General features: G+C 37.0%; 1 protein-coding gene across 4 annotated transcripts in view; it reads right to left on the bottom strand.

Moving 5' to 3' along the window:
- Positions 1–1431: 1431 nt before the first annotated feature.
- PCGF5 (polycomb group ring finger 5) overlaps positions 1432–27031 on the bottom strand; it is a 129281-nt gene continuing 103681 nt past the window's right edge. For 2 of the 4 annotated variants that reach the window (XM_047701439.1, XM_047701438.1), the window contains exons 7-10: positions 23404–23502; positions 20461–20550; positions 13097–13156; positions 1432–7161 (exon numbers count right to left, since the gene is read on the bottom strand). In XM_047701439.1, the coding sequence (XP_047557395.1) occupies positions 7114–7161; positions 13097–13156; positions 20461–20550; positions 23404–23502 (297 nt within the window). In that variant the 3' untranslated portion in view covers positions 1432–7113. Of the gene's footprint in view, positions 7162–13096; positions 13157–15119; positions 18345–20460; positions 20551–23403; positions 23503–27031 lie in introns of those variants that run through there. The other 2 variants (XM_047701440.1, XM_047701441.1) reach the window with 2 other exon arrangements.

Genomic DNA, 27031 nt, shown 5'->3' with positions numbered 1-27031 from the left:
GTGGCCTCACGTGCAGGGGAGGGACACCTGGCTGCTGTTCTTGGCATCCCCTTCTCCCTGCAATCTGGATCCGTGGCCTGTGGTTTGCTGGGTGCCAGTTAAGATGCAGATGGATTGTGTGAGGGTGTGGAGATCGCAGGACGGCTGTCCGCATCCCTCCCCGAGCTCAGGCTCTCCATGGGAGGACAAACCTCAGTTCCCACACTTGCCATGAAGAGCGATGAGAAGGGGGAGAGTCTGGACGCGCCTGTTTGGGTTGCTAGGATCTGAGCGGGCCGGTGAGAGGAGTAGGGCTTTGGGCTGTAGGAGCTGGTGCTGTGTGGACGGTCTCTTTTCTGGACATGGTTCTCCACTTGACAGTGTGGAGATGACGGGCACCCCAAACTCCACAGCATGGGCTTAGGTGTCTGGCGGGGTTCTCTGTGGCTTCCAGCAGAATACTGCCTGCAAAGCCCCTGCCTGCACAGAAAGCCAAAGCCGCCCCCACTTCTCAGCCTCCGCGCCCAAGGCCCCCCCAGTCCTCTGTAGTGAAAAGATCAGCACCGGAGCCTGTGTTGACAAAATGCTTCTAAGAACCCAGACACTGTAACCCCTTTTGTCGTGTGAGGGTTGGGCAGAAACTGTTCAGCAGGTCACAAACCTGTTTTCTCTTCTCCTGGGGCAATGGGGCTTTCCCTGAGGTCTGCACCTCAGTAGGGGAGGCCGTGTGACAGAGTCCCTGGCCAGCCAGCGAGCGACAGGGGACGGAGGTAAAGTGTGCTGCCTTTCCCCGCACTTTCCCTGCACCGTCCTCTCCTTGTGTCACTTCCCATTCTGCAACTTGGCCTTGAAAGGGGTGAAGCTGAAAGGAGGGAGCAGTCAAACTGTGCTCAGAGGATGCTACTTTCCACATCTCACTCCAGGGCCTGGGGTTTCTAGCCGCTAACATCAGCCAGCGCTCAGCACCAGAGGGGCAGTGAGTGGGGAAGAGCTGAGTCACCGCTGCCTTCCTGGCTGAGATGCCTGCCTTCGGCTCAGCCAGAGCTCCCAGGGAAAGAACACGCGGGGGGTTTTAATGAAACCGAACTGTTCCCTAACTGGCTGAAGCAAGCAGTCTGTCTTTCAGTTCACTTGGGCCCTTCTTTGATACTCCGTCACTTTCGAAGGGTTATTTAGATGTGATTGAGCTAACAAAATAAATTATTCTAAAGTGTGCGTGTGCAGACCTCAAGTATGCCCATTGTCTTAAAACTAAACAGCTCAGGAATAAATAAAATCTTTTAAAAAAACCAAAACAAAAAACAAAACAGAACAAAAACTAAACAGCTCAAGAATCTTGAGAGCATATCTATGCTCTCACATATTCATCAGATTTTAAGGAAATTTGCTACGGTAGAAATTAATAGAGGCTGCAATCTACAACTAACATTAAGGATGACCGACAACAATGAATTATGCAATCAAAAATTTAATAACAAAGATACTATTTTTTAACATGGTCAAATATACTTGGCTAAGTCCAGATTTTAAAAAACAAAAGAATCTAGCCCAACAGTACAACCATACACCTTTTTTATACAGAACATTCCATAGATCAACAGAAAATACATTTGAGCACAAAAATAAAAAATATTTAAAGAGAATCTCTAAGCAGCATTTTATTTCTGCAAAACAGACATATATCTTGTACTGATTAAATATCTACAAGTGCTTTTCCTTTACAAAAATACATATATTCTTAATAGACTAAGTCATTAACAATGACCTGGTAATCTTTCACTTCAATTTGAATGATTTATAAGCTAAATCTTACAACCACAAAAAGGTTTTTATCTGTATTAAGATGTTACCACTTTTGACAAAAAAAGCTTAAAATATCTTATATTTCAAAGGAAAATTAGCAACATAACTGTACAATATATTCTAGGATGGTTCTGTCACGTGAGGGCTACTCTATTAAAAACTGGTGCTTGCTGTTGTGTTGCCAGATGTGGGAAGGCCGCGGACACTGGCGCTCTCCCACAAGCTCTTATCGTGGGCCACAGCTTCATAAGGACACTTGGGCCCCCATCCCCATTCTAAAAAATACAGCAAAAGAAAACCGACCCCCCCCAAAATGGTAGGCTGATCCCATGACATTTCTAACATGTAGAACTTCTGCCTGTTCCAGTGGACTGAGGGGAAGTCTAGGGATAGACGATCTGTTTCCTAGCTCTACATTGCCCAGAAATATTTAATCTTCATTTGTTCTAGATTAGTTTTTTACTCCACAAAGCTCTGAAAGGTGAAAGAAAACTAGACCCAGTATTTTAATACCTCTGTTTCACTTGATTCTCTATTTGAAGAGAATTAAAACTAAAAGGATTTCTGAATGTCTCAGTACTGAATCCTAGAAAAAGGGGCAGAATGAGTATACATATTTGAATGAGCATTTAAAATAAATTATATTTAAGTTTAATTTCATAACTTTCTGAAAAGGAAGTGCTTAAGCATTTTAATTCTATTTGCAAATACAGTAAGGATAGTGAGTAAACATACTATTTGTGAAGACTACATTACATGAGGAAGAGAATAATTTCAAATTATTGGGAAAATGTCTTTGCTTTAAGAAAAAACCATAAACATCTTGTATTTAAGTGCATTTTAATGAACTTTCAATCTGACGTTTTTCCATCAAAATACTACACACGATACTAGGTGTATCAAGTAAATCCAGAATTGGCTGGTTATTTTGTGCTTTCAAAAGGGTTTCTGAGTCTCTAGTATATTTAATATTTTTCAGGTTTTCACAGACCAGATCTGGCAGACATGCTACGTTCCTTAGGGCAGGGATATAAATTTTAAAGTATTAAGAGCATTTTCATGTTTTCTCATCCCAAACGTTAAAGTTATGATGAACTCCTTCATTTTTTGCAATTCCTATAACCAAAGTCTTACTGGTTATAAGGCTAAGCCTGCTGGAAGATTCCTTATGATAAGCCAGAGTATGTAACAGAGTGTCTCCAAGGAGGTTTGTCTAGTGGCCGATCAGAAAGACTGAACCGTGTGAGCTGTACCTTCAAGGTGGCCCTGGTGTCCGCTCCCAAGGAAAATGGGGGTGGGGGGTGGGGGGGTGGCAATGCTTCCTTGATGCATATGCTCTCGATCTGGGACCCACTGTGCCAAGCTGGGCTGTACGGCTAAATTCTAAACACAATAAAGTAATCACTGAGAAACAGGACAAAGAGTTAATTTAAAAAATAATAGGCTTTTATGAAAAATTTGCTTTTGGATACAAAAAAAGCATTTACTTATGGAAGTCTAATAGCATGTACTAATTTTCTATACATGTAAGCAGCATGGTCAGCACTTCTACTAAAGTCTGCCTTTAGTAAAATTTCTTCTGTTATTAAGAACCCAGGAACTAAATAAACCCAGTTTTAGTTTATATGGCGTCCATGAAATGGATTAAAGAGCTTCTCAAATAAGAGTTTAAATTTTCCATTTTAGTTTTCTTTTCAAAGGATGCATTTCTCCCCCTTACACCCAGGGGGAGCCAATTGTGGTGTTTCATCTCTTTCTCACCTTTGAGGATTTGACCTATCAAGTGATGCTGGAAAAACAAGGGACATATTTGAAAGGAAGTGTGCTCTGATTATTGCAAGAAAAACCCACATTTGATTGATCTCATCACAAAAATTCAGTTTAAAGCCTTTCTTTGGTGATATTTTAGTAGTTACTCAAGGTTATTGAGTTACTAACTATATAAAATTAAACTGCAACCTAAAAAATTCCAACCTCCAAACTGTTAAAACTGTCTCTCTTACCATGGTTATTAATGAACAGTAGAATGTCTTTGGTGATCTCTATTTCTTATGAAAATCTTTCAAAAAGAAATTACTTTAACTTTAGTGCCTAGTTAGATACAAAACCATTCATAAGAGACAGGTACAGATAACTCAAAGTTTATGCAACAAATCTAAACAGAAATGCACTTTAGCAATGAGGCACTTTCTCTTAAAGATTTCAGTAAAGCTAAACAGCTCACAATATTATATAACACACTTTCCCCCCCCTTAGAGAGTCATTTAAATTTAGATTAAATTGGAGTGTATAATGTAGTTGAGCAAACTCATTACATTTATAAAACGTGGCATATTTGTATGGGACATATTTCCAATGAATAAAGAAATAATACACTTTTAGAAAAGTAATTAAAAGATATTACCCAAGGTACCTGCACCCCAGACTGAAAGACCTTATATTACCTCATCAATAAACCTTTTAGTTCATTTTTTATACTTCTTAAAAGTGTTTTGTTAATCTAGAGAAAAGGCTATATTCTGATTCTCCTATTAATGGATGTGATGACCCCAGCTAAAGTGGGATCTATAAGCCACAGTCCTTCTTTATACCCCGGGTTCCTTGACCCTCTTACATCTCTGATATCTAAGGCAGAGAAAACAGATGGTAAAATCTTTTATGGAAGTAAAGTTCTTTCAGTTCGTTGCTTAAGAAACGATAGATTAAAAAATTTTAACTTGATTCCCCAATTTTGCGGATTCAAATGATTATTTCTACAGGTTATTTACATAAAGACTTTTATTAGTACCCTAAGCTGATAAAACTAACCACAAAAGTTGCCTATATATTTTTTTCTGTACCTAGTTTCTTACAAATTCCACAATCTGACTTAGGGGATAATTAGTGTATTGCTAGACATGATAGTAGTCCCATACTTAGAAAATCATAGTTGAATATACCAAAAGAAGTCGGTTGAAGAAGTCTATGGTTCTTAATAGTAACATTGTATTACTCAGGACCATCACAAAATGAGTACCTTCCCCTAACTCGTAACTGATACCCTTCTTTACTTAAGGTTTTCTTTCACATGTTTTGGCACATATTCCATTGCATTTCAGTAAAAATGTTAACAGGTTAACATGGAATAACGGAGTTTTATATAAAACTATTCTCAATCCCATAATTGCTTCCTAAGTATTTCCTTGGAAAAGAGTGAAATTACATGAGATGAGGCAACAACAGGCCAGATTGAAAGAGATCAGGTATACAAAACTGATTTAAGGCTGTAAGTTTGGCTGGAGACCCAATCACATGCAGGTCTCATTTGTGGTTTTTAAAATGCACTCTCAATCCATTTTGAGTTAATTAACTTCCATATGTAAAATACCATTTTAATCACTGACTGCGATTTTAAAATTTCTTAGAGATGTCAGGGAACTGGATTTCATAGCACAGCAAAATAATTTCTGTAGCGGAGAGTAAATTCTGTTCTTGGTTGAGTGTAACCTAACCATTTTTAAAGAGTTAACAAAAATCTGCCTTTTAAATTCTGCTTGTGAGTCCTTCCAGGCACAAACACAATCTAACAAAATGAAATTCAGAAAGCATTGCCATAACCTTTGTCACAAAAGTCAAAACAAAAACAATAGAAGACTTTAATACAGACTCTCTAACTTGAAACAAAGACACATGGAAGAGATAATTATGAAGTTTCAGCCTTTTATGTTGTGAAGTATATCAAGATTTAGCTGTATTTTGTATGTTTTTTAGAGTTGTACAATGTTACAAGAAGCATTTTCAGATTCAGAAGGCATTAATCCGTGATACATTTTACTGGAAAATGTAGCACATCTATAATGTATACAGTATAAAAACTATGTGTGTAACACACAGATTGTGCTCATGTCAGATTTCTAAAAGAGTTTTCCTAACTTTCAAGATTTTTCCTAAGTTTTAGAGGTTAACTTGTTTATTTTGAAGCAATTAATAAAACTTGATTTCCAAAGAAGTTTTTTGAAAACAACTGTAAATTTTAAAAGATTTTAAATGAAGTTCTTCATATAATTGAAGGTAACAAGACTTTCTTTGACTTGCAGACTAATCTCAAAATGAACGGAAGACTTAACAAAACTGCAAAATCAAGGACATTATCACAGCTCTGAACTTAATGAATTTATGTATAAAACAGAATCCCGTTTCCCCCTGATTACTACAGGATCTAAAATGAAATATCCTCAAACCATTAATTTCGGTTAGCATATTTACCTACTACACAGCATTTATTCTATTTTACGCATATGGTTTGGAAATGTGATAGGTAACTAACAGTTTTGATTGGTAATTGCCTTGAGACTTCTGAAATCCATAAAACAGCTAATGTTATCTGCTCTAAAAGTCCTAATATTTAAAATCATCCTAACCCTCTGCATGCCACAATGACACACACCTAAGGCCAACTTAAAAAGAGAGACACCGCACTCATTAAATGGGAGCCACAATATAATGACGCACACATAAAACAGGCTATACACAGCGACGTTTCGTGAAGCAGCACCTGCTTTTCATAAGGCATTATGAAAGTCTGACCTTACTGATGCATTAATTTTGTTAGAGTAAATGTGACCAGTTGTCAACATCTTGAATGGTTGTGAATCCCACCTCAGGTCTCCACGAAGTCCCTCCCATTTTCCATCCCGAGGGCTAAGCTGCTCTCCTTGTGCAACTGGCAGACTACACAGCTGGAGGACTGAAAAGGTCTACTGCTACCATGTGCTCTAATGATAAGAATGATTGGCATTCTTCCCCAAAGACTTGCACACTCAAGAGTGAACTATTTCATGCACAAAAAGCTTACTGAGAACAGGACAGTGGCTCAAAAACCATTCTTCTAAATACTTTCCCATACAAAATAACTTCAAGAGACAGTAATTATTTCTTGTACAGTACTCTAAACAAAAGTTAATAAAATATTAAGTATGTGAACACTGCAACACCACACAGAGTCATAGTACTAGTGTAATCAAACATCAGGACAGTCTGGGAACAGGCAAGCAAGCTACGTGGGAGGCTGGATTGTGGCTGCACACCTAGCTGATGCCAACCCTGGCCGTACTGAACACCGTGAGACGGCAAAGATACCTTATGCGGATGGTTCAGTAGCAGAATGGCACTTGGTTCACTCTCAATAGAAACAACATAAATGTAACTGACAATTTAGAGACAGACAAATGGCCTTATTTGCATGCTGAAAATCTGGTTGTGTCCCTCTCGTCCACACACCGTTCACTGTGCGATCTGTTGATGAGTAAACAAAGTGCAGGATTCATCTCGGGGGAATCGAGGCCCCTTGGTCTAACCGAAATCAATTCTTGGTCGATACTGCAATACCATGGGATAGGACTACAAAATAAAAACAGGATGATGAATGAGACTATGATTACATGAAAGCAATAAAGATTATATATAAAAGATTTTTAGAATGCAGCATTCTACTTTGCAATATTTCCTGGTACTAGTGATGATGACAATTAAATGAAGACTAGTTACCTTTAAAATTATTTTTAAGTTGCCTTTTTTTTTTTTCCAGAATCAGTGAAGTTTTCTGTACTCTATGTAACAAAGGTCAAGTTCAAAGTCTCATTGATGTCACACCAGCTGGGTATGTGACCATTACTAATGTAACATTTAGCGAGGGCCAGGGGAGGACTGAAGGTTCTGGGCTCTGCATAAAGGCATTCAATCCATCGATCCTTAACCACGTGGGCTGGATTCCACCCAGAGCTGCTGTCTGTGGCAGCCCACTGAGTCACAAGGTAACAGACCTCTTGCTATGAATCAGTGAAACTGGGACAGTTTTCATGAATCACATTTTTTAAAAGTTAAGTTTGACACCTTTTTCTTTTTAACATTTAAACTTTTAAAAATGCTGAAATCCTTAAAAAAATGCTGAAAAACAAGTAGGTGTTATATAGAATATTAGGTTCTACCTCCTCTCAACAGTTAGTTGATATTCACTGGGGACTCAGTTCTATAATTAAAAAGTTCAATTAAAAAAAAAAAAGTTCAGGTGGTCCTTGGTTGTTCTGACTCTGGAAAAGGTGTCCTACATCACCACACTAGAGACAGAAGTGCTTCCTGCGCGCGAGAGGCACGTGCCACACAGCCACCTCTGTATTTGTCCTGCGATTTGACTGTATAATTTAGAACCTAAACATCAGAGTCAGAAAGGTCTGGAGAACCAATGGTTTTCCTTTTTCTGAAAGCTGCAGAGTCCCTTTTAAATGCAATTTTGAGGAGCAACTTCTATGAAACCAAGACAGTGTGGAGACTGTCACTGACGGTTCCCCTTCATCTCCGCGTAGGTGAACATAAATCTCTAGGAAAGAAAATTGTGTACTTTTTCATACATGTGAGAGAGATGGACCGAGGTTCTATAATCCTAAAAAATGACCATTTCTGTACTAATCATAGCTATGTTATATACTGAGAAGACTCGTCATTAGAGTCTTTTCCCATTCAGCTCAGGATGGGACTGGAGGATGGGAATGAAAATTTCTAGGTCTGGCCCTTTCCAGCTGAGGACGTTAGGTGATGCCACCACCAGTCCTAAGGGCTGGAATAAAAGTCACAGTCTCTCAAGATTTCCATGGTCTATATCTATTTTGGTTTAAATTTTGTTTACTTGTTTTTACTTAGAATTTGTTCCTTCTGAATGAGAGTGTCTGGGAGTGGCACAGGAATCTATATTTTATAAAAAAAACTCCCTGGGTTTTCTGAAGCTCAGATGTGGAGACTGCTGCCCAGGCATCCCACCCTGACTTGGATACTTCCCATTCTCCCTGGCCCAAGAGGCAGCTTGCCCCCTGTCATAGCTATCTTCCTAGCTGTGCTCTCCAATCTGGACTGCTGAATCCACATACTTTTGGCAAATAATTAAGCCACTCATTCTAGAATCCCTTCATAATATATAGAAAGAATCCATCACCGATTCTACTGGGATAAAGGTAGAGAGGGAAGTAAAATGGCTTAGCTGTCTGTGGTCAGGATCTTCTGGTTTTCGCTGAAAACCCGTTGGTTTTGTCCTCCAAGTAACCATTTGTGTTTGTTCTATGATGACACATGAAGTTTAATCTTATTGAAAAGTTTTAAAATGCTGGGAACTGTTAAGACATACTTGAAGTTCTATTTGTATTTCAGTTTGCTTTCTGTAGTAAAATGGCGCTGCATGTACTATCATGAAATATGGCACGTCACCCCCTAGTGTTCAGTGACTGTCCTGAACAGACCCACTTGTAGAGTTGCTAGTCCTCAGTCTCATCATGTCCTAAAATAAAAAATAGATACTTCCACAGTATATATTTCAAATGTGATAACTTTAGAAAATAATGCTGACCTTCATTGATGTGCTGCTTTTCTTAAAAAATCTTTATCATAAAAGTAAACATGACAGATTTGGAAAATACAGAAAAGCACCAAGAAAAAAGCAAAATCATTTAACCATACCAACATTCAAAGATAACTACCATAATTATTTTAGTGTATATCCTTCTAGACTTTTTGTCTATATACATATTTTTTTCAAGACTGTAACCATGCCACACATATCATTTGGAAAATAATTTTGTCCATGTAAAATTGTAATTTCCATTAAAAAATTCCATGACTTCTACACTATTTAATATCCCATGTGATATTTCTAAAGGATGACTATAATGCTTTTCTATAAAAGAATTATAAGTTATCAATAAATCTTTTGTTATATGTTTTAGTTTATTCCTTTTTGTGTGTGTGTGATTATAAATTAATCTTGACCCAATGATCAGGGCTGGTTCCTAGAAGTGGAACTGCTAGTTCCACTGCTGCTAGTTCAAACAACACACACATTTTTAAGGCTTTTTGATAAATACTGTCACACTAGGCTTTAAGAAAGTTATTCTATCTTTACATTTCCAAAAGATATATGAGTGCTTTCTTCAATGGCCTCACCAATAATGAGTACTATATTTTCTTCCCTCCTAATATGGCAATTTAAGCATAAAATATTATTTTATTTCTTCTAAAGAAATTAACCATTTTTGTATGCCGATTAGTCAGTTTTGTTTCTTTTGTGACTTTCCTAAGCATGTCTTTTGTTCATTTTGTTTTATTTTTTTTGTTCATTTTTCTAAGGAAAGGTAAACTTTGTTTTATAGATTTATATGAATTCTTCATGAATTAAAGACATTAAAACTTGCTGTCACACATTACAAGTATTTCCTCAGTTATGGTATTTTTGCCACGTACTTTTCAATATTAACAGTCGACTTGGTTTGTCTTTGTTTCCCCTTACATGTACAATGAGAAAGGCTGTCTCTACTCTGACATTACTCAACTATACTTCTTCCTGATCTTTGATGGTATCAATTTTAATATTTACCACTTTAAGTCGTGAGAATCTCCTGTAACATGAGGTATGGACTACATCTCCATCCCTGTCACCAAAGGTCGCAGTAAAATTTATTGGAAACAAACCTAGATCACACCCAACCCCCCCCACCCGCCACTATCTATACTCTGAGTTCACTGATTACTCCTGCCAACGGCCAACTGCCATCTCTGCTCCTGCCTCACCGGCCTCCTTGCAACCCTCAAGCAACCAGACATAACCACTCCTACAGGTCTTCCCACTGTGTTCCCTTTTTCTGAAGCACCCTACCCCAGATACACACATGGCTAGTTCTCTCACTTCCCTTTGATCAAGAATCACCACTTCAAAGAGGTCTTCCCTTTATCTAAAATATTCTATTTATGTTTTCACACTGTAAATTGTATTCATTTATTTTTCATCTGTTACCATCATTAGAGCATAAGCTCTATGAGGAAGAAGAATTTTGCTCATTTTTACATCTGTTTCCCCAGGACCTAAAAGACTGCCCAGTGAACTTAAGTGCTGAATTGGTATTTGCTAAATGAATCATTTTTAATTCCGCTAACTTGAAATACTCTTTATAGACTCATACATACCAGACAGTCTGTTCCTGAGCTATTCTTTTGATTTGTATGTCTGTGTTTAAGTCAGTACCTCTTTTAATGACTTCAGCTTTAAGACACATTTTAGCATGTGGCAATGCACGTGCCCCCTGATTACTCACTGAAAGATGTGACTGACCAGAAGCACTAGTTGATACTTCCTGATGAACTTCAGAATGACTGATTCTGTTAAGTTAAACAAGAATCTGGTAAAAGTGTGCTTGGAACTACATCTAACTCCATAATTTAATTATGGGGGAGAAATGACATCTCTATAGTATCTCATATATGATTTAAATTTCTTGTGTGTGAAGTGGTATTTTGGTTATTGATGAGGAAGTTTTTGACTTTAGAAAATACATGCTGAAATATTTAGTGGTTACTGTCATGATACTTGCAATTTACTTTCAGATGGCTTCACAAAGAAACAATAGAATTATAAAGAGATTAATAAGATGAGAAAGGAAGAGAAGGAAAAAAGGGACAGAAAGTGTAGCAAAATGTTAATTAGTAGAAATCTAAGCAAAAGTAAAGGATATTCCTTTGTATTATTTCAACTTTTTTTTTTTTGAAAATTTTCAAAATAAGTTGGTAGGAGAAATTGGGACTTAATAATGAATTTTATCAAATGCCTTTTTAGTATCTACTGATGGTTTTGATTTGACTGTGTGTTTGTCTGCATAAAATATGTTTCTACTATATAACATATATTACTTCCCTCCCCCAATATTAAGCCATTCTTATATTTCTGATAATAATACTATTTGGTCTTGTTATTCTTTTAGTATATGATTTTAGTGTGTTATTTATTATCTTTGTATTTGTATTCAAAATGAGATTGATACTCGTTTTCTAGTTGGAAGTTCTCCGTCAGTTTTTGGTATCATGATTATGTTACTTTTGTAAAATGAATTTGGAAGAATTCTATCTCTTTCAACAATTTTTAAAAAGATTTATTTATTTATTTGAAGACAGAGATCACAAATAGGCAGAGGCAGGCAGGGGGTGGGGGAAGCAGGCTCCCTCCTGAGCAGAGATCCTGACGTGGGGCTTGATCCCAGGACCCTGGGATTAGGACCTGAGCCGAAGGCAGAGGCTTAACCCGCTGAGCCACCCAGGTGCCCCTCTTACAACAATTTAAAACAATTTAGAATTGGAATAATTTATTGCTTGAAAATTTGAGAGAACATGACCATAAAACTACTCAGACATCCTCTGAGGAAGGATCATTATTTTCTTTTATGATTTAGTGATTTACATTTTCTTTCTTCATGGGTAAATTTTGGTCCATTGGTAGTTTCCTAGAAAACTGTCCATTTTGTGGAATTTAAAAATTTTTTTAAATTTTAAAATAGTATAAAGCTATATACATTATTTTCTTGAAATAAGTAAGTGATAACTTTTTCCCTGAAAATTTCTAATTGAACTTTGGCTAAAGGTATATCCTGTTAATTGTAAGTTCAACTCCATGACAGGACTAAAATCCACAATGAAGTGAAGAAAGAAAAGGGAATTTGTGAGGATTTAAAAAAATCTGATCTTACTCCAGTTCTCTAATATTTTAGGTCAGATTTTATGAACATCTTCAAGGAAACAGACTTCAGTGCCAAGAGTGAAAGCAAAAAACCATGTATGTATGAGTTCTAGTTCAAGGCAGAAGCATCACTAAAATTTATCATCCCAATTAAAATGTACTTTTATTAGGTAACTGGAAAATGGATCAGAGGAAAGTTTTTCTCAGTGCATTTTAAAATTAGTCTTCTTTCGTTTCTTCATTAAAAGAGGTAACCCAGGGAGAGCACTCAGGGCAGGGCCTAGTAAGCAAGCTCACAGTTCCACAGCGCTGTTGCCCTTAGGGTGATTTCCCTAATCTGGCATTTTATCTTTCACTCGTGGGTGACTGACTGATTAAAAAAAAAACACACGAAAATTTATGCAAAGAAGTATTGGGTATGGAGCAGATATCCAACATAGAGTAGATTTCTCAAGGGGTGAAACTAGTAATTATTAAAAACTTCTGATTTTTAAATTAAGAAATAATTTAAACAAAAAATAATTTAATAAATTAAATTGTTAAAACTCTCATAAATAATGGCCTTAACACTTATAATTTCATTTTCAGTTCAGTGAAATTAATTAGATAAATGCAAGAGAACTAAAATAATGGGACACTCTGGGGACATAAATTGCAAAATGAAGTTTTGTAGCTCAGATAAATACTGGTTTTGCCAAGCTGCAGGTCTTAGAAACTCGGGTTTGGGATGAAAGCAATCACCACCTTGGCAGGCGTCAGGCGGGCATATGTACAGTCGTGAGTGCCTCTTACCTGATACAAAGGGCCATCCTGAGAGCAGACTTGCGAAGCTGAGCAGTTCAGACACCGAAACTGCGGAGGAGATGAACTCATCAGATAAGAGGCATCCACAACTGGATACATATTTAAAACTGATTATTTAAACTATTTTAACGTCAAACATGAGCCAACATGATAATTTTAAGTAAACACTTTCCAAACTATGGTAGTTTTGTTTTTTTTTTTTTTTTTTTTAAGATTTTAATAACTTAGTGACTGGTAAAATGTAGCCTGAGACAACTTGAGTATCTAAATATCAGTTTTGTTAATATTCTGCAAGTATTTACGAAAATGGTGCCTATCGTTTCCATCTCCTCTTCAGATAATAATTCCTGGGAAAACCCTCACCTCTTCCAATCCAGGAGGGGTACCCTCCTCCTTCTACCCCTTCCAGTGACTAATCTCGCTTAGCTCGCTCTTCTACTACCCATGAAAGCAACACTGTTAGAGTTCAGAGCTCTGAAAAGGGTATGCAGCTTGCCCCAACATGTAAGGGGTCCGTTTTCTGTTTTAGATGAGGTTCTTTATATTGCTCAGATTCGATTTTTAGTCTCCGTATCTATTTAAAGAGCAGAGAGTATGAACTCCTTGAGTCTGTATCTTATTCATGTGCACTGTCTTAATAACTAAGGCCCAGAAATGGCATACAGCAGCTTCTCAAAAAAATGTTTCGTGAGTAAATCAATGAATGAACACATTTTAAACTACTGAGTAGATTCAGTTGTAAACCCACTAACTTTTAACAGTTTAACCATTCACAGTAAAGAAAAAAATCATTCCCAAATCTTGATTTTTCAATGTTGAGCTAAATACTTATTAAACATGAACTTTATGTTAATTGTAACATGATTATAAACAATGAAATATATACTTTAAAATTATGTATATATGAATTTAACATTGCATGCCTCTTCAAAATAGGAAAATATACATAAAAAATAGGTATAAATTAACCAGGAAAAATCTAACATCCTAAAGTAAGCAGCTTTTTAAAAGGTAGACTTTGAAATAATGTTAATGTAAGAAATGATTAAAGCAAATGTACTGGTAGCCTTTTAAATAAAATTTTAGAAATTTTTCATTTCCGCAAAAGACTAGCCATTTTTTCCAGGAGTGAGTCCTGGACTTTCTGTACAGGGCTCATCAACATGCTGGAAGCCATGCCCAGCACTGCTCTCCTTAGCAACCTTCCCTTTTCTCTCTGAAGAGTCCCCACACTCTGGCCTATCAGACTTTGCAAGTCCCGAACAGCATTTAAGAATGAAGAGTTAAAGTGAAGGAGGCTATTTCACTAAGTGATTACAAGTCAAGGAGGATGTTTGTTTTTCCTAGAATTGCTTAATAATGTAGATAAAGCAAAGCAAGACAAATGTGGCGAGGTAACTTGGGGTATGTCCTGGCAGGAAGTTGTGAGAAGTGACAAAACCAACCAGGATCAGCTGGGAAGGAGGGGCTGTACTGAGAGTTAGTACTCAACCTACCCGAGAAAAAGGAGAGCAGGAAGAACATGAGTTCATGATGAAAGCCGAGGCCAAATGGAAAAATATGAATAGTAAGCTCCCAAGGATGAGAGGAAGTTAAGTGAGAATTACAATAACAAAATGCAACATACATAAGCTATTCATAAACTCCCTAACATTTACTATGTCAGGCATTCTGCTAGGTACTTTATAATATTTCATTCTTACTAAAAAATTTCAAGACAGGTATTATTACACCCAAATTTTAATTAAAAAAAAAAAAAGAGTGGAAACTAGGAAGCAGAATAGCTCAGTTGGTTAAGCATCTGCCTTCGGCTCAGGTCATGATCCCGGGATCATGGGGTCCTGGGATCAGACCCTGCGTGGAGCTCCTGGGGATCATGGGGTCCTGGGATCAGACCCTGCGTGGAGCTCCCTGCTCAGAGGGGAGTTCTGAGCTCTGCCCCTCCCCTCACTCACGCTCTCTCTCTCAAGCAAACAAATAAAAAAATCTTAAAAAAAAAAAGAAAAAACCAATAACTAGGAAGCAGAAGCAGAACACAACTGGGAGGAAACAGTTACAACATATATAACCAAAGATTATAGAATCCAGAATATATAAAGAGCTCCTAGAAGTTAGTTAGAAAAAGACAACCACGCAATGGAAAAACAGCAGCAAGGCAATGGATAGGAAAAGAAACTTCACAGAAGAAATATGAAATTGATGCAAAATTCATGTGCAATGTTGGTGAAGATTTCAGAAAACGGGAACTCTCATATATTACCGGTAGAATTATACACTGCTAAAATCCTTTAAGAAGGAATTCTGTATCTATCAAAATTTAAAACATGCACACTCCATTGTAAATCCATATCTGGAATCTAGCCAATGAATACGCTTGCACATGTGCGAGAATATACATATGTGCTGGAATCTAGCACTGCTTGTAATGTTTAAGAAACTTGAAAAAGTCTGAATTTCCACCAAAGGAGCATGTTAATCAGATTATGCTGCAGCCACACAAATGGAATACTATCAACTTGTTAGAAAGAATTGTATCAAGTTTGTTGATTCTCCATATGACACATCAACAAATGAGAAAAAAAAAGTTGCAGAACAGTACATGTGAGTACATTCATGTTTCAAAAATGTGAATACAGTATATACTTATGAACAGAATCATTCATGTATTCTTGATGACTGGTCTAGATAAGTTCCTTCCAGACTGCGATCTAATTCTGTAACTCTACACCCTCAATTTACAGATGTGGAAGCTACAGGGTAAGTCAGTAGTCATGGATCACATTTCCTAAACCCTTATTACTCAAAAGACGGTCCAAAAATTAGATGCACTGGCATTCCCTGGAAACTTGTTAGAAATGCAGAATCTTGGGCCCCACCCCAGACCTAGTGAGTCAAATATGAATTTTTGCAAGATCCCCAGGAGATTTCTATTCACATTGAAGTTTGAGAAGCACTGGTTTTAAGACAAGGTACATTTTCTTCCATTAATAAGTGAAAGATGAACACCAATCTTGAGTATAATACCTTCAGGTATCAATGTTATTATGAACTGAAAAATCTCTAAGAGTTAGCTAAGTTTAACCAGATGTTTGATTCCTAAAGATAAAATCCCAAAAGTACAAGGACTACAGAGAACAGGCTTAGCCTTCAGTGGAACTGCCCCAGGATAAAGAAGAGAAAAGAGGCGGAGATGCTGTGTCGCTCAGGGAGATGTTGCTCTGAAGAAACGGAGGCCAAGTGGACTTCTCTAAGATTCTTCCTAGGAGTCCAGACCTCAGACAAGGTAAGGAGGTGATGGAACAGAGTGGCCTTGCCTGAGACAGAAGACCCTGGGGGCAGAGGCAGCATCCCGTGTGAAGAGGGAAGACAGTACAGGGTTGACTCAGAGACCTAGGAGAGCCTGGAACACATGAGGAGAACACCGCTGCCCCAACACCCACAGCACTGAGTAGACTAAAAAAAACCTGCAAAGATGCCAATTTCAGCCATATCAACCTAAAAATTTATTCCAATGCCAATCATAATCCCACTCTCAAGTTCACCTGAAAAAATAAATGGGTAAAATTAGCACCATTTTTAAAAGAACGAGCTTAGCTGTAACAAATATGAATATACATCATAAAGCAAATTAGAAGGCCTGTTTGCCTTATAAATTAGTTTGAACTTTATTCAAAATTATCCCAAAGAAAATGGACAACTGAGGGGCTTTAAATTAGGAGCGGGGTATGATCAGATTTTTATAAAAACTATACATACTGTGTAATATGCAGGGATAAGACCTGTGCAGAAGAAGAAAATAGAATGTCCAGGAACATGTGTGTACATATCTGTGTGTACCTATTTCTGTGTATGTGTACATGTGTGTACATACCTGTGTGTCCATGTGTGTACATATACATGTATGAATACATATGCACAGATAATGGTGAGATATAAAGTATGGCTTATTCAATAAATTATGTTTTTGGCATAAACATCTTAGAATAATTTTTGTTAGAGTCTTAGCCTCATTATAGGTATGTGCATATAAGTAAGTAAATCTTAAGTGGATCACAACGTTTAATGTAAAAAAGTACTGGAAAGAAGCAAAAGAAGCCCCCATGGTGGTCATGAGTTTTGGTAAACAACTGATCCCAGCCCAACACATAGCCAGGTACCAAGAACAGCAGGCAGAGTCATGTGAGCTTGTCAGACATCCTGGCATCCTGCTGGAAGCGGAGGGTAGAGATGGGAGGGACGTGACTGTATCAAATACACTAGAAGGGGCTTGATCACGAAATGACTGTTTTATTGCTAACTTGTCCATTCATTCCAACTATTAGAATTCACAAATTATTATAATAATAATTCATAATTAGTTGGAACATAAGCAAAAATTTAAAATTTAACAGAAGACAAATGGGAAATGGAGATTCAAATAAATGAGATAATCTTTAGATATATTTTGCATTAACTATGACGTTATAAAAGAAGCTTTTCATTCAATTTACTCTTTGAACAGATACTGAGTATTGGTCCTAGGCCCTGCTCTGGGTACTGGAGACTCCGCAGTGAACAAATTATCCCTATACTCAGACTACATTTGAGTTGGGGGACAAACAATGAACATAAATAAGTGGCATAGTATGCCAGATGGTATGAAAAAAAACTCCAGAAAACAATCAAACATAAAATGGATTGGGAGAATGCCATATTGGGAGTGGGGGTTGTACTATTAAGGAAAGTCGGAGGCCTCACTGAGAAGGAGATATAGAAGCCAAATTCCTTGGGCGAAGAAGGTAAAGAAAATGATTCACATGGGTACTTCGGGAGGTAGGAGAAAGCCCAGCATGTCAGAGGAAACCGAAGCGAGTGGGGCTAGGCTGTGGTGAGTCAAAGGAGAGTAAAGAGTAAGATCACAGAGGTGTCTGGGGAAAATCGTGGGGGTCCGTATCTATAGGTCCTGGAAGGACTTCAGTTTTTATCTGAATGATATGAGATGTCCCTCGAGAGTTGAGAGCAGAGAAGTGACATGTTCTAATTTGTTCTCAGGGGATCCCTCTGGCTGCTGTGCTGGACCAGGACAGTAGTGGGACCCTGGGTAGAGGCAGGAGAGGAAGCATGGAGCCCAGGGAGATTTTTACAGAACTTCTGGAGAATGTTGACAGCTGCAGGGCCCAGAGTGGCAGACGTGGAGGGGGGAAGACATAACTGGACTCCGATCGTGGTATTCTGATAGGAGAGGTCACAGAATTTGCTAAGGATAGATGAAAGAAAAAGAAACTAATCAGGGCTGACTTCAGGGACTCTGGTCTGAGAAACTGGAAAAAATGGAACTACAAATCTTAGAACTACTGAGATTGTAAAGACTGAGGTTAGAAACGATTCTGTCATGCCGAAAAAATAAAATGGACTAATACATTACCGCTGTACTAAAGATAGTATCTAGTTTTCCTATTTATTGGTTTAGTTTTTACATGAATGAAAAATCTTAAGGTACTGAACCATTTTCCCAACCAACCTATATTAAAATATGCCTTAAACAACATAGGAATTTAAACTATCAGATACGTGTAATCAGAAACACAACTGTAGTAAAGACTGATTTAGCTGATAGTCAACGACAATTTCTTCAAATTAGCTCTTTAATGCTTTGACTTTAACTGGCAGTGTGGATGACCTCTGGGAAGGGACTGTGAGAAGGACAAGTGAGAGCTAGCTCTTCAACCTTAAGGCAAACCTATTCATAGCACTTGAAAATCATTAACACATAATAAAATGCTCAAAGACTTATCAAAGAAAACTAAAATTACATTATGATATTATATGTGATATCACAATATCTAAGCCCCCACAGTGCTGGGTAAGGGAGAACGGACTACCTCTGTAATCTGCACCTGGTACCTGAAACATTTTGGTTGGAAGGATTCAACGAGGGTGATGTATGTAGAACCATTTTAAAAAACTATAAAATATCTTAGAAAGGTGGTAATAATTTACCAAATACAAAGATAATTAGATTTTCTTTTTTAAATGAGGCTTAGAGGGTCTAATGAGTTCTTCTTGGCACATGACTAGCTGGTGACCCGCACTAGAACAGAATCTTTTCTTCCTGGTCATGAGAATTCAGCCTCACAAGGAAGTCTTCACCAAAGTGGGATTCAGAAAAAAAAAAAACCAAAAAACTGACTTTAGAAGTTAGGTGCTTTATTTATTGTTATATCAATATATTTCTGAAAAACAGCCAATTTTCCTACCCATTGAATACAACACCCAAAAATGATTTTTGAGGTTTTATAACTATTCTATAGATGTTTACATTCCACAGAAATGTTTTTGAACAATCCTAATTATATTCAGATTCTGTATTGAGGGGTTATATTCCTTAATTTTGTATTTTTTACAGTTAATTTATATTTTCTTAAGAAAATGTAATAAAACCCAGCTTATTAGAGAGATTAAAATTATGCAGAGTTTAGAAGTAGGACATATTGTACCATAAACACCATAGACTCTTAATGTCTGAGAGGACCTTGGAAGTCATCTAGTACAACCTTCTAGTCAATCTCAATTAATGTGTATTCATGTAATCAGATTATGAAGAGAATTTGGTAACATTAGGACCACGTTCCTCACTGATATACATTAGCCCTATAATCCCTAGCCCCTTGGATTTCTCTACTATTAATGTTCTACATGACTCAGATAAGATATGCTTGAACCTTCTAATTAACCCTAAACAAAGGTACAGTTCAAAATAGAGAATTCTCCTTTTGGGTGTTTTAGATTTTTCTCAGGTTTTCTCCTTTTACATCATTTCTCTCATATTGCCTTGGGCCTACGCCACAACAATCTAATTCTGACATCAGAAACCACAGCAAACTCACTTACCCTTTGGTCCAATTTTATACTTTCACATAAACGAGGTACCTGAAAAAAAGATTACCTAGATTCTATCCTATCTGTTCCCTCTGGCACAACCAAAAAATAGTATCAACCATTAAACAATGTACTAATCAGGGCAAAACTTAGTCCTGACTCCTTGACTCCATATAGTTAGACATTCCCATATTTTATTGGGGTTTAAAAAAATTTAAGTGCCATCTTTTCTGTATTGAGGTAAGTAGAGTGCTGAACATATCTAGATGGAGTTTTTTAACTTACCATAAATATAACAACCACATTTAACACAGATTTTGGCTTTGTATTTAGGACCAATTATCATGGAGTAGCTGAGATAAACAGTAAAAGGAATCAGTTTCTTCTCTTTGCAGACTAGTTTTTTTTGTTTCTACACAATACTGCTTAATTATGAGTAGCAAAATGGCAATTATAACTAAATATACACATAGGTAAATATAAAAGCGATTTACGTTTTCGCCTCTTAGTCGCCATCTTGTCATGTAGATGAATTCCATAGTGTGATCCTTCCCCATAATTTCACCATTGCACAGCACATCCAACTTTAAAAAGAACAGTTACAGATCCATTAACATAAGTAATTTTTAATTCATGAGTGTCTAACACCTTTTCCCCAAATTTCAAAAAAGATTCAAATAGATATAACAAAATAAAAGTATTAACTGTTATTTAAAAAGAACACTGAATATTTTTATTAAAAGCACTGGGCCATCTCATAATTATTAACAATTCAGATATAAGTAACATGAAGCAGTGCTTGTCTTGTCCCACGTGCCTGTCACTTAAGTCTATCCACATGATTTTGAAATGCAGGTTAAGGTTTCTCAGTCCATGTCTCTGTGCACCCTTAAAGGTTTAGACATTTTTCTGTGATTGTCTCTTACAGAATGGGAAGGAATTGTGGAAGCCTCACAGCATCTTTGGCTTATGAATTCACCTTTCAGAATGCTTTCATCTTCTCAAGATTTAGAGGACTTGCTTTCCCCTCATTAATTTGTAGTCAAAGAGGGTAAGGGAATGAGTGTTTGGATATAAGATTTGTGGGTACTTCAAGGCATTTAAGAATTCCTGGTAATTGCCTGTAGCTAAGTCGATAGAACAGTTAGGGCTGGCAATGCCACAGGCCTGTTATCTTCTTGGGCTCTCTGGCCTGTTTTGCTTGGTTGGTAACTTGCTTAATACTTACAGGACCCTCTTCTCACCTTGCATCGAACTTCAGAAAGGGATGAGCTTCCCAAAGCTCACTTTTGCTCTAGAGTTGCAGGAACAAAACAACACCCCAAATCCTTAAGGCCCCAGGAACTGTGGCTATGATTTACCAATTCAACAAAGCATAGTTAAACATTTATCATAGGTCCCTATAAATAAAACATTTCAGTTCTCTAGCTATTAAAAGCAAACTAAAAAAGAGTTTGAAGTATGGGAAGGGGAAGAAAAATCGGTTTTAAATAATTCTGTGTCTGGTTAGAGACTAGAGAGTTCTGAACTTTAAGTCTAAAATGAGTAGCATTCTAATTGTATTAGACAAATTTTAGCTGAATTATATTGATATTTTGATGATTTATGTTGACTTGCATGGACCTCAAAATGTTTCTCAGTTTATTTTTAAAAGGCCAAAATAGATTATTTTTTTAACCTTGCCTGTAAAATAAATTCACAAGCAAAGTAGTAAAGAGATTTAGGATGCAATTCCTGGTTAGATACACTGCTTCTGTTGTCATTTAAAAACCAAACTATCTTGACCCAATTAGCAATGTTGTTGTAAAAGCTTCAGCTGTAGGTACTTCATTAAAACATCACCCTATGTGTTAGACAGCAAAATAAGGGGGGGGGGCAGTAAATGTTATTAAAAAAATCATAGGAACAGTCCTTTACACTGGGATAGATATGGAGCTGTCAGTGCACAGAGTCTCCAGCCCTGCTGGCTTCCAGTAGGGAGAGAGACACTGTGGGCCAGCAATGAGACTGTATGAAAGAGAGAGTACTCTCAGCTCTAACAACTTCCTGGGACTTAGAAAATGACTCAGTGGGTCACACTTAGAAGTAAGGAAATAAAACTTTGTGGTATTTTTAAGAAGAGGATAAAGTACAAAACCGAATCATAAAAACAATCGCATTTTCTGTTTTCACTGTTGTATCTAAGTTGTCATCTTTTACTTTACCAAGTACATAGGGCTTTGATTAACTTTCACATTTTTTCCCTAATGTAAAAGTTGATGTCTCTGGAAACGTTTTAATCTTTTTTAATCTTACTCTCACAGTAAGAATTTTTAACCCATGGGTTATTAGTTGTCTAAGAGTTTTTAAATAAATTTAGGATCAGAAGCTTCCTCAAAATACATACTTAATGCATGTCAATGCCTATGTTCAAATCTTATTTTATTTCTGCTATGATAAACTGTTCATGTTAATATTGGTATACATAATAAAGAACTAATGTTGCCTTTGATGTCTTTGTTTATTATATAGGAAACTAGTCTCAGTCTTTCATTTCTTCAGAAGCTACTTTCAGAACCCAAAGAGGAGGAAGAGAAATTAATTCAAGTAGTTAATACTGCCATTTGGACAGGTGAGAAATGGTAGCCATGTCTCCTCATTATTCCTAGGATCATAAACATTCTCCAAACACCGAACACATTACAAGCTGTGCTGTGATCACCATGAGGGCAATTTATCTCTCCATAAGGAAACTGGTAAATGGCATTTATGCAGATGCAGTTATGCTGGTTTTACCTACTGCTACACAATACCATTTTTGCATATGACACAATTAAAGGAACATTATTTACAAAATCCTTTTTAAAAACACAATGTTTTAAATTCTGATAAAGAAGTCTATAAAGTAGAAATGGATCCTGTAGTTCTCATTTAAAAAAAAAAAAGGAACCTAAAGCATATTGGCATTAAAAAAAATCTAGCTGTAGTTTTATTTAGGGAACATTTAAGCTATTTAAGTAACTCTTTTAATTGTAAACCACTAAATGCATTAGTAGCCTATTTTAGTCATATGTTAAATTAAAAAATACACATTATACAAATAGAATACTATATTCTCAAACTTACATTTTTTTTTAAAGATTTTATTTATTCATTTTACAGACAGAGATCACAAGTAGGCAGAGAGGCAGGCAGAGAGAGAGGAGGAAGCAGGCTCCCTGCTGAGCAGAGAGCCCGATGTGGGGCTCAATCCCAGGACCCTGGGACCATGACCCGAGCCGAAGGCAGAGGCTTTAACCCACTGAGCCACCCAGGTGCCCCTCAAAATTACATTTTTAACATGAAAATAACCTAAGTTTCCACAAAAGTTAAATGTATTTTCCATTAATTTTTACTTTTGTTAGAATTTTGTTCAGATCAGAATTATCAAAATGATCAAGGTTAGATTAACAACTTACCTCATAAGAACTTGGAAGTTTTAGTTTCAAACTTAAAAATTTTTTAATAGTTCCCACAGTTACACGCGTAGAACACCGAATGAATTTCTTCATTAAACCCTAAAGGAAATAAAGATTATTAATTAAAATATTCAACTTTATTTTTAATGAAAACACAGGTATCACTTCCACTGTCATTTTAAGGATTTTTCAAAATATTTTCTGAAAACATTTCAAAGTATAACTCCCTAGTACTAGTGAGTAAAAATGTTCCTAATTCTTGGATACTTACATGATATTCTTCAATAATGTATGAGGAAAATCCTGGGTATCTGACAATCTCCACACCTCTAAACAATTTGGTTAACAACACATTATAAGTTTAATAAAAAATAAAGATCACAAAAAGCATATAGAATATTTTATTATATAATGTCGCTTCTAAAAGTATTAGGGATATTTTTAAAAAGTCTCATAACTTTATTTTTTAAAAGAGCAGTGATTTCAAATGGGGCTCTAAGGAGTCAGATGTCTGATGGGCTGTGGTAATACTTTCCTGGAAAAACAATGTTCTATGTGTCTTGATTTTCCCCATTTTATTAGCAGTACTAATTTACTCTTTAAGCATGAACATCACTAAAATATAAGAACCAATCCAGAATGAACACTCAAACTGAGAATGAGTCAAAATGATAAACATGAACCAATTTGTGAAACAAAATTACATCTCCAAACCAATAGTAAAACAAACACCAGCAATTCAATCTTTTAAAAATATAAAGTATTACTTCTACGTATATGTATAGGGTATTAGGTCAGCAAGCAGAATTGTTCTTAAATACACTAAGCCAAAAGTAGAGCCATCCATGGGGTGCCTGGGTGGCTAGGTCAGTTAAGTGTCTGATCTTTATTTAGGCCCAGGCATGATCTCAGAGTTGTGAGACTGAGCCCCACCTTGGGCTCCACATTGGGCATGGAGTCTGCTTAAGATTCTTGCTTTCCCCTCACCCCCCCTCACCCCTTCCCACCAACACATGCCTGCTCTCTTAGAAAGGAAAAAAGAGTAAGCCATCCAGTTAGTATCTGTTCTTAGCAAATGTGTTCCTAGCAAAATATATTTCCTAGCAAAGACCAACAGAAACATATTTACAAATGGTGCTTGGTCACTATTCAGATGGTAAAGTATCCATTAAAAGAAAACAGAAGTCAAAAGTTACATTTAAAGCAAAACATACTCTAGCCATTTCAAATGGGAAGACTGATACTCTAGATGGCATGGAAACAAAGGGATAAATAATCAAACAGATCTTCCCTATATCTATTCACAACATTTCAACTACCCTAAGGTTTCCTGTCTATTTTCTTGTTCCAAACAGCTTATAGAGAATGCTTTGCACATTTTCTGGGTCCCCGTTTAGTTAACGTGTGTTAACGTGTGCATATAAGAGTATGTAAGAGTATAACGTGTGGTTACTGAAAGACATGCTAAATGTATTATCTGCAGAGAAATCTCAGGTGTTTAAAGAGCCTATGGAAATGACCATGGCATTACCGGTAATACTCCTAAGGTCTCAGAAAATTATTAACAAGTATAGAGGTGTCAGAGATTTAAGGGAAGCTTTTAAAAACTAGGCAAAAGCTTGTTTCAGGAGTTTATAATTCAGTAAGGTTTGACATTAATCTCTAAGAAAATTCTGGCCTGAATTATTTATTTATTAATATTTGTATTCGCTTTTCACAGAGTGAGAGCACAAGCAGGGGCGGGAGGCAGACAGAGGGAGAAGCAGGCTCCCTGCTGAGAAAAGGAGCCAGATGTGGGACTTGATCCCAGGACACTGGGATCATGACCTGAGCCAAAGGCAGGTGCTTAACCAGCTGAGCCACCCAGGCATCCCAAGAATTACTTAATATTTGATTTGTAAATACTTAGAAAATGACAGTATAACAAGTATGCATTTTCTCTCTATAGAAACATTCTACAATTATACCAAAGTAATCCTGTTGCCTCCCAGCTAGGTCTACCGTAGACTTGCTATACAGGTCTCTAAAAAGTAATCAACACATTTTAAGAGGGGCAATGACAGTTAAGAGTGTTAGCACAGATGATGGGACGGTGGGGAGAAACTTAAAGAGGGATCTTAAGAGCAGTGCTTCTTTCCTGCCATTTCATTTCCTAACACAGACAGAAAATGGAAACATTTGTACTGCACACAGGTGTTAAGGGGAGACTGCTGCCCGAGAAAGTAGTCTATGGCCCAGGCCTTGCCATTTGCTCTGGTGGGATCAACATTCTAGGTTCCCTCCCCTGCATATCTGAAGAAATATTATATGGAAAAAGATCTGTTACCTTTGTTACAATGCCCTTGGTTTCAAACCTGTTCCTCAGGCCAGAAGAGGAATAGTTCAAAAAAGGCTCTTTCTGCTTCTAAGGTGGTTACCCTAGAAGCATTTTTTACCCTTTATCCCCCCCCGCCCCTCCCCCCACCTTTTTTTAGAAGAGTTAGGAGATTAGATCTGAAATCAGCTAGTGGTCAATGTCATGGGTTACACAGTTTTCCAGTTGTAGGATACAATTCAACAAATCCTAATTCTTATGATTATTTGAGGGTTTTTTGTTTTTATTTTTTTCCTGAAAGATTTTGAGTGAGAGAAAGAGAAAGAGCAGGAGTGGGGGGAAAGGGCAGAGGGAGGGGGGGAAAGCTGGCTCCCCGCTGAGGAGGGAGCCCGATGCGGGCTCCAGTCCAGGACCCTGATACGACCTAAGCCGAAGGCAGACACTTAACCGACTAAGCCACTCGGGCACCTCTGTTTTTTAAAATCCAAATCTCTAACAGTGTTTTTTCTTTCATCTTTGGAATGGCATGGCTAGTACCTTCACCAGCTAAAGCAATTGTCAAGCTTGACTTTGACTTTTTTTTTAAATTGAAATATAATTCAAATACTATAAAAGTCACCATTTAAAGTGTATAGTTCAGTAATATTTAATATGTTCATGAGATTGTGTAACCAGTACCATTACCTAATTCCAGGGCATTTCATTATCCCACTAAGAAACTTACGCATTAGCAGTCACTACTACTTCCTTCTCCCTCGACCTGACAAAAGCCAATCTACTTTCTGTGTCTATGGACTGTCTAGTCTGGATATTTCATAGAAAAGGAATCATACAATATGTGAATTTTGTGTCTGACTTCTTTCACTTAGCATAATGTTTTCAAGGTTCATTCATGTTGTAGCATGTATTAGTATTTGACTCTAACTTATAGTTTATTATACACTATCCTAACTTATTTTCTTTTGAAAAAAAAAAAATTTAAAGGCATCCTACTTGGTGTGAAGTGGTATGTCATGTGATTGTGATTTGCATAGGTCCTAATGACTAATGATGTTTAGAATCTTTTCATGTGTTCATTGGCCAATTTTTAAATCTTTTTTAAAAAAAGATTTTAATTTATTAGAATGAGCAAGCACAAGAGAACAGAGGGAGAGGGAGAAGCAGGCTCCCTGCTGAGCAGAGAGCCCAATTCAGGACTTAATCCCAGGACCCTGGGATTATGACCTGAGCCAAAGGTAGATGCTTAACTGACTGAGCCACCCAGGCACCCCAGCCATTTTTTTTTATCTTCTTTGGAGAAATGTCTGTTCAATT

Source organism: Lutra lutra, chromosome 14 (assembly GCF_902655055.1).
Source record: "Lutra lutra chromosome 14, mLutLut1.2, whole genome shotgun sequence".
NCBI classification, from domain to species: Eukaryota; Metazoa; Chordata; class Mammalia; order Carnivora; family Mustelidae; genus Lutra; species Lutra lutra.
This window is presented reverse-complemented; position numbering and strand designations above follow the sequence as displayed.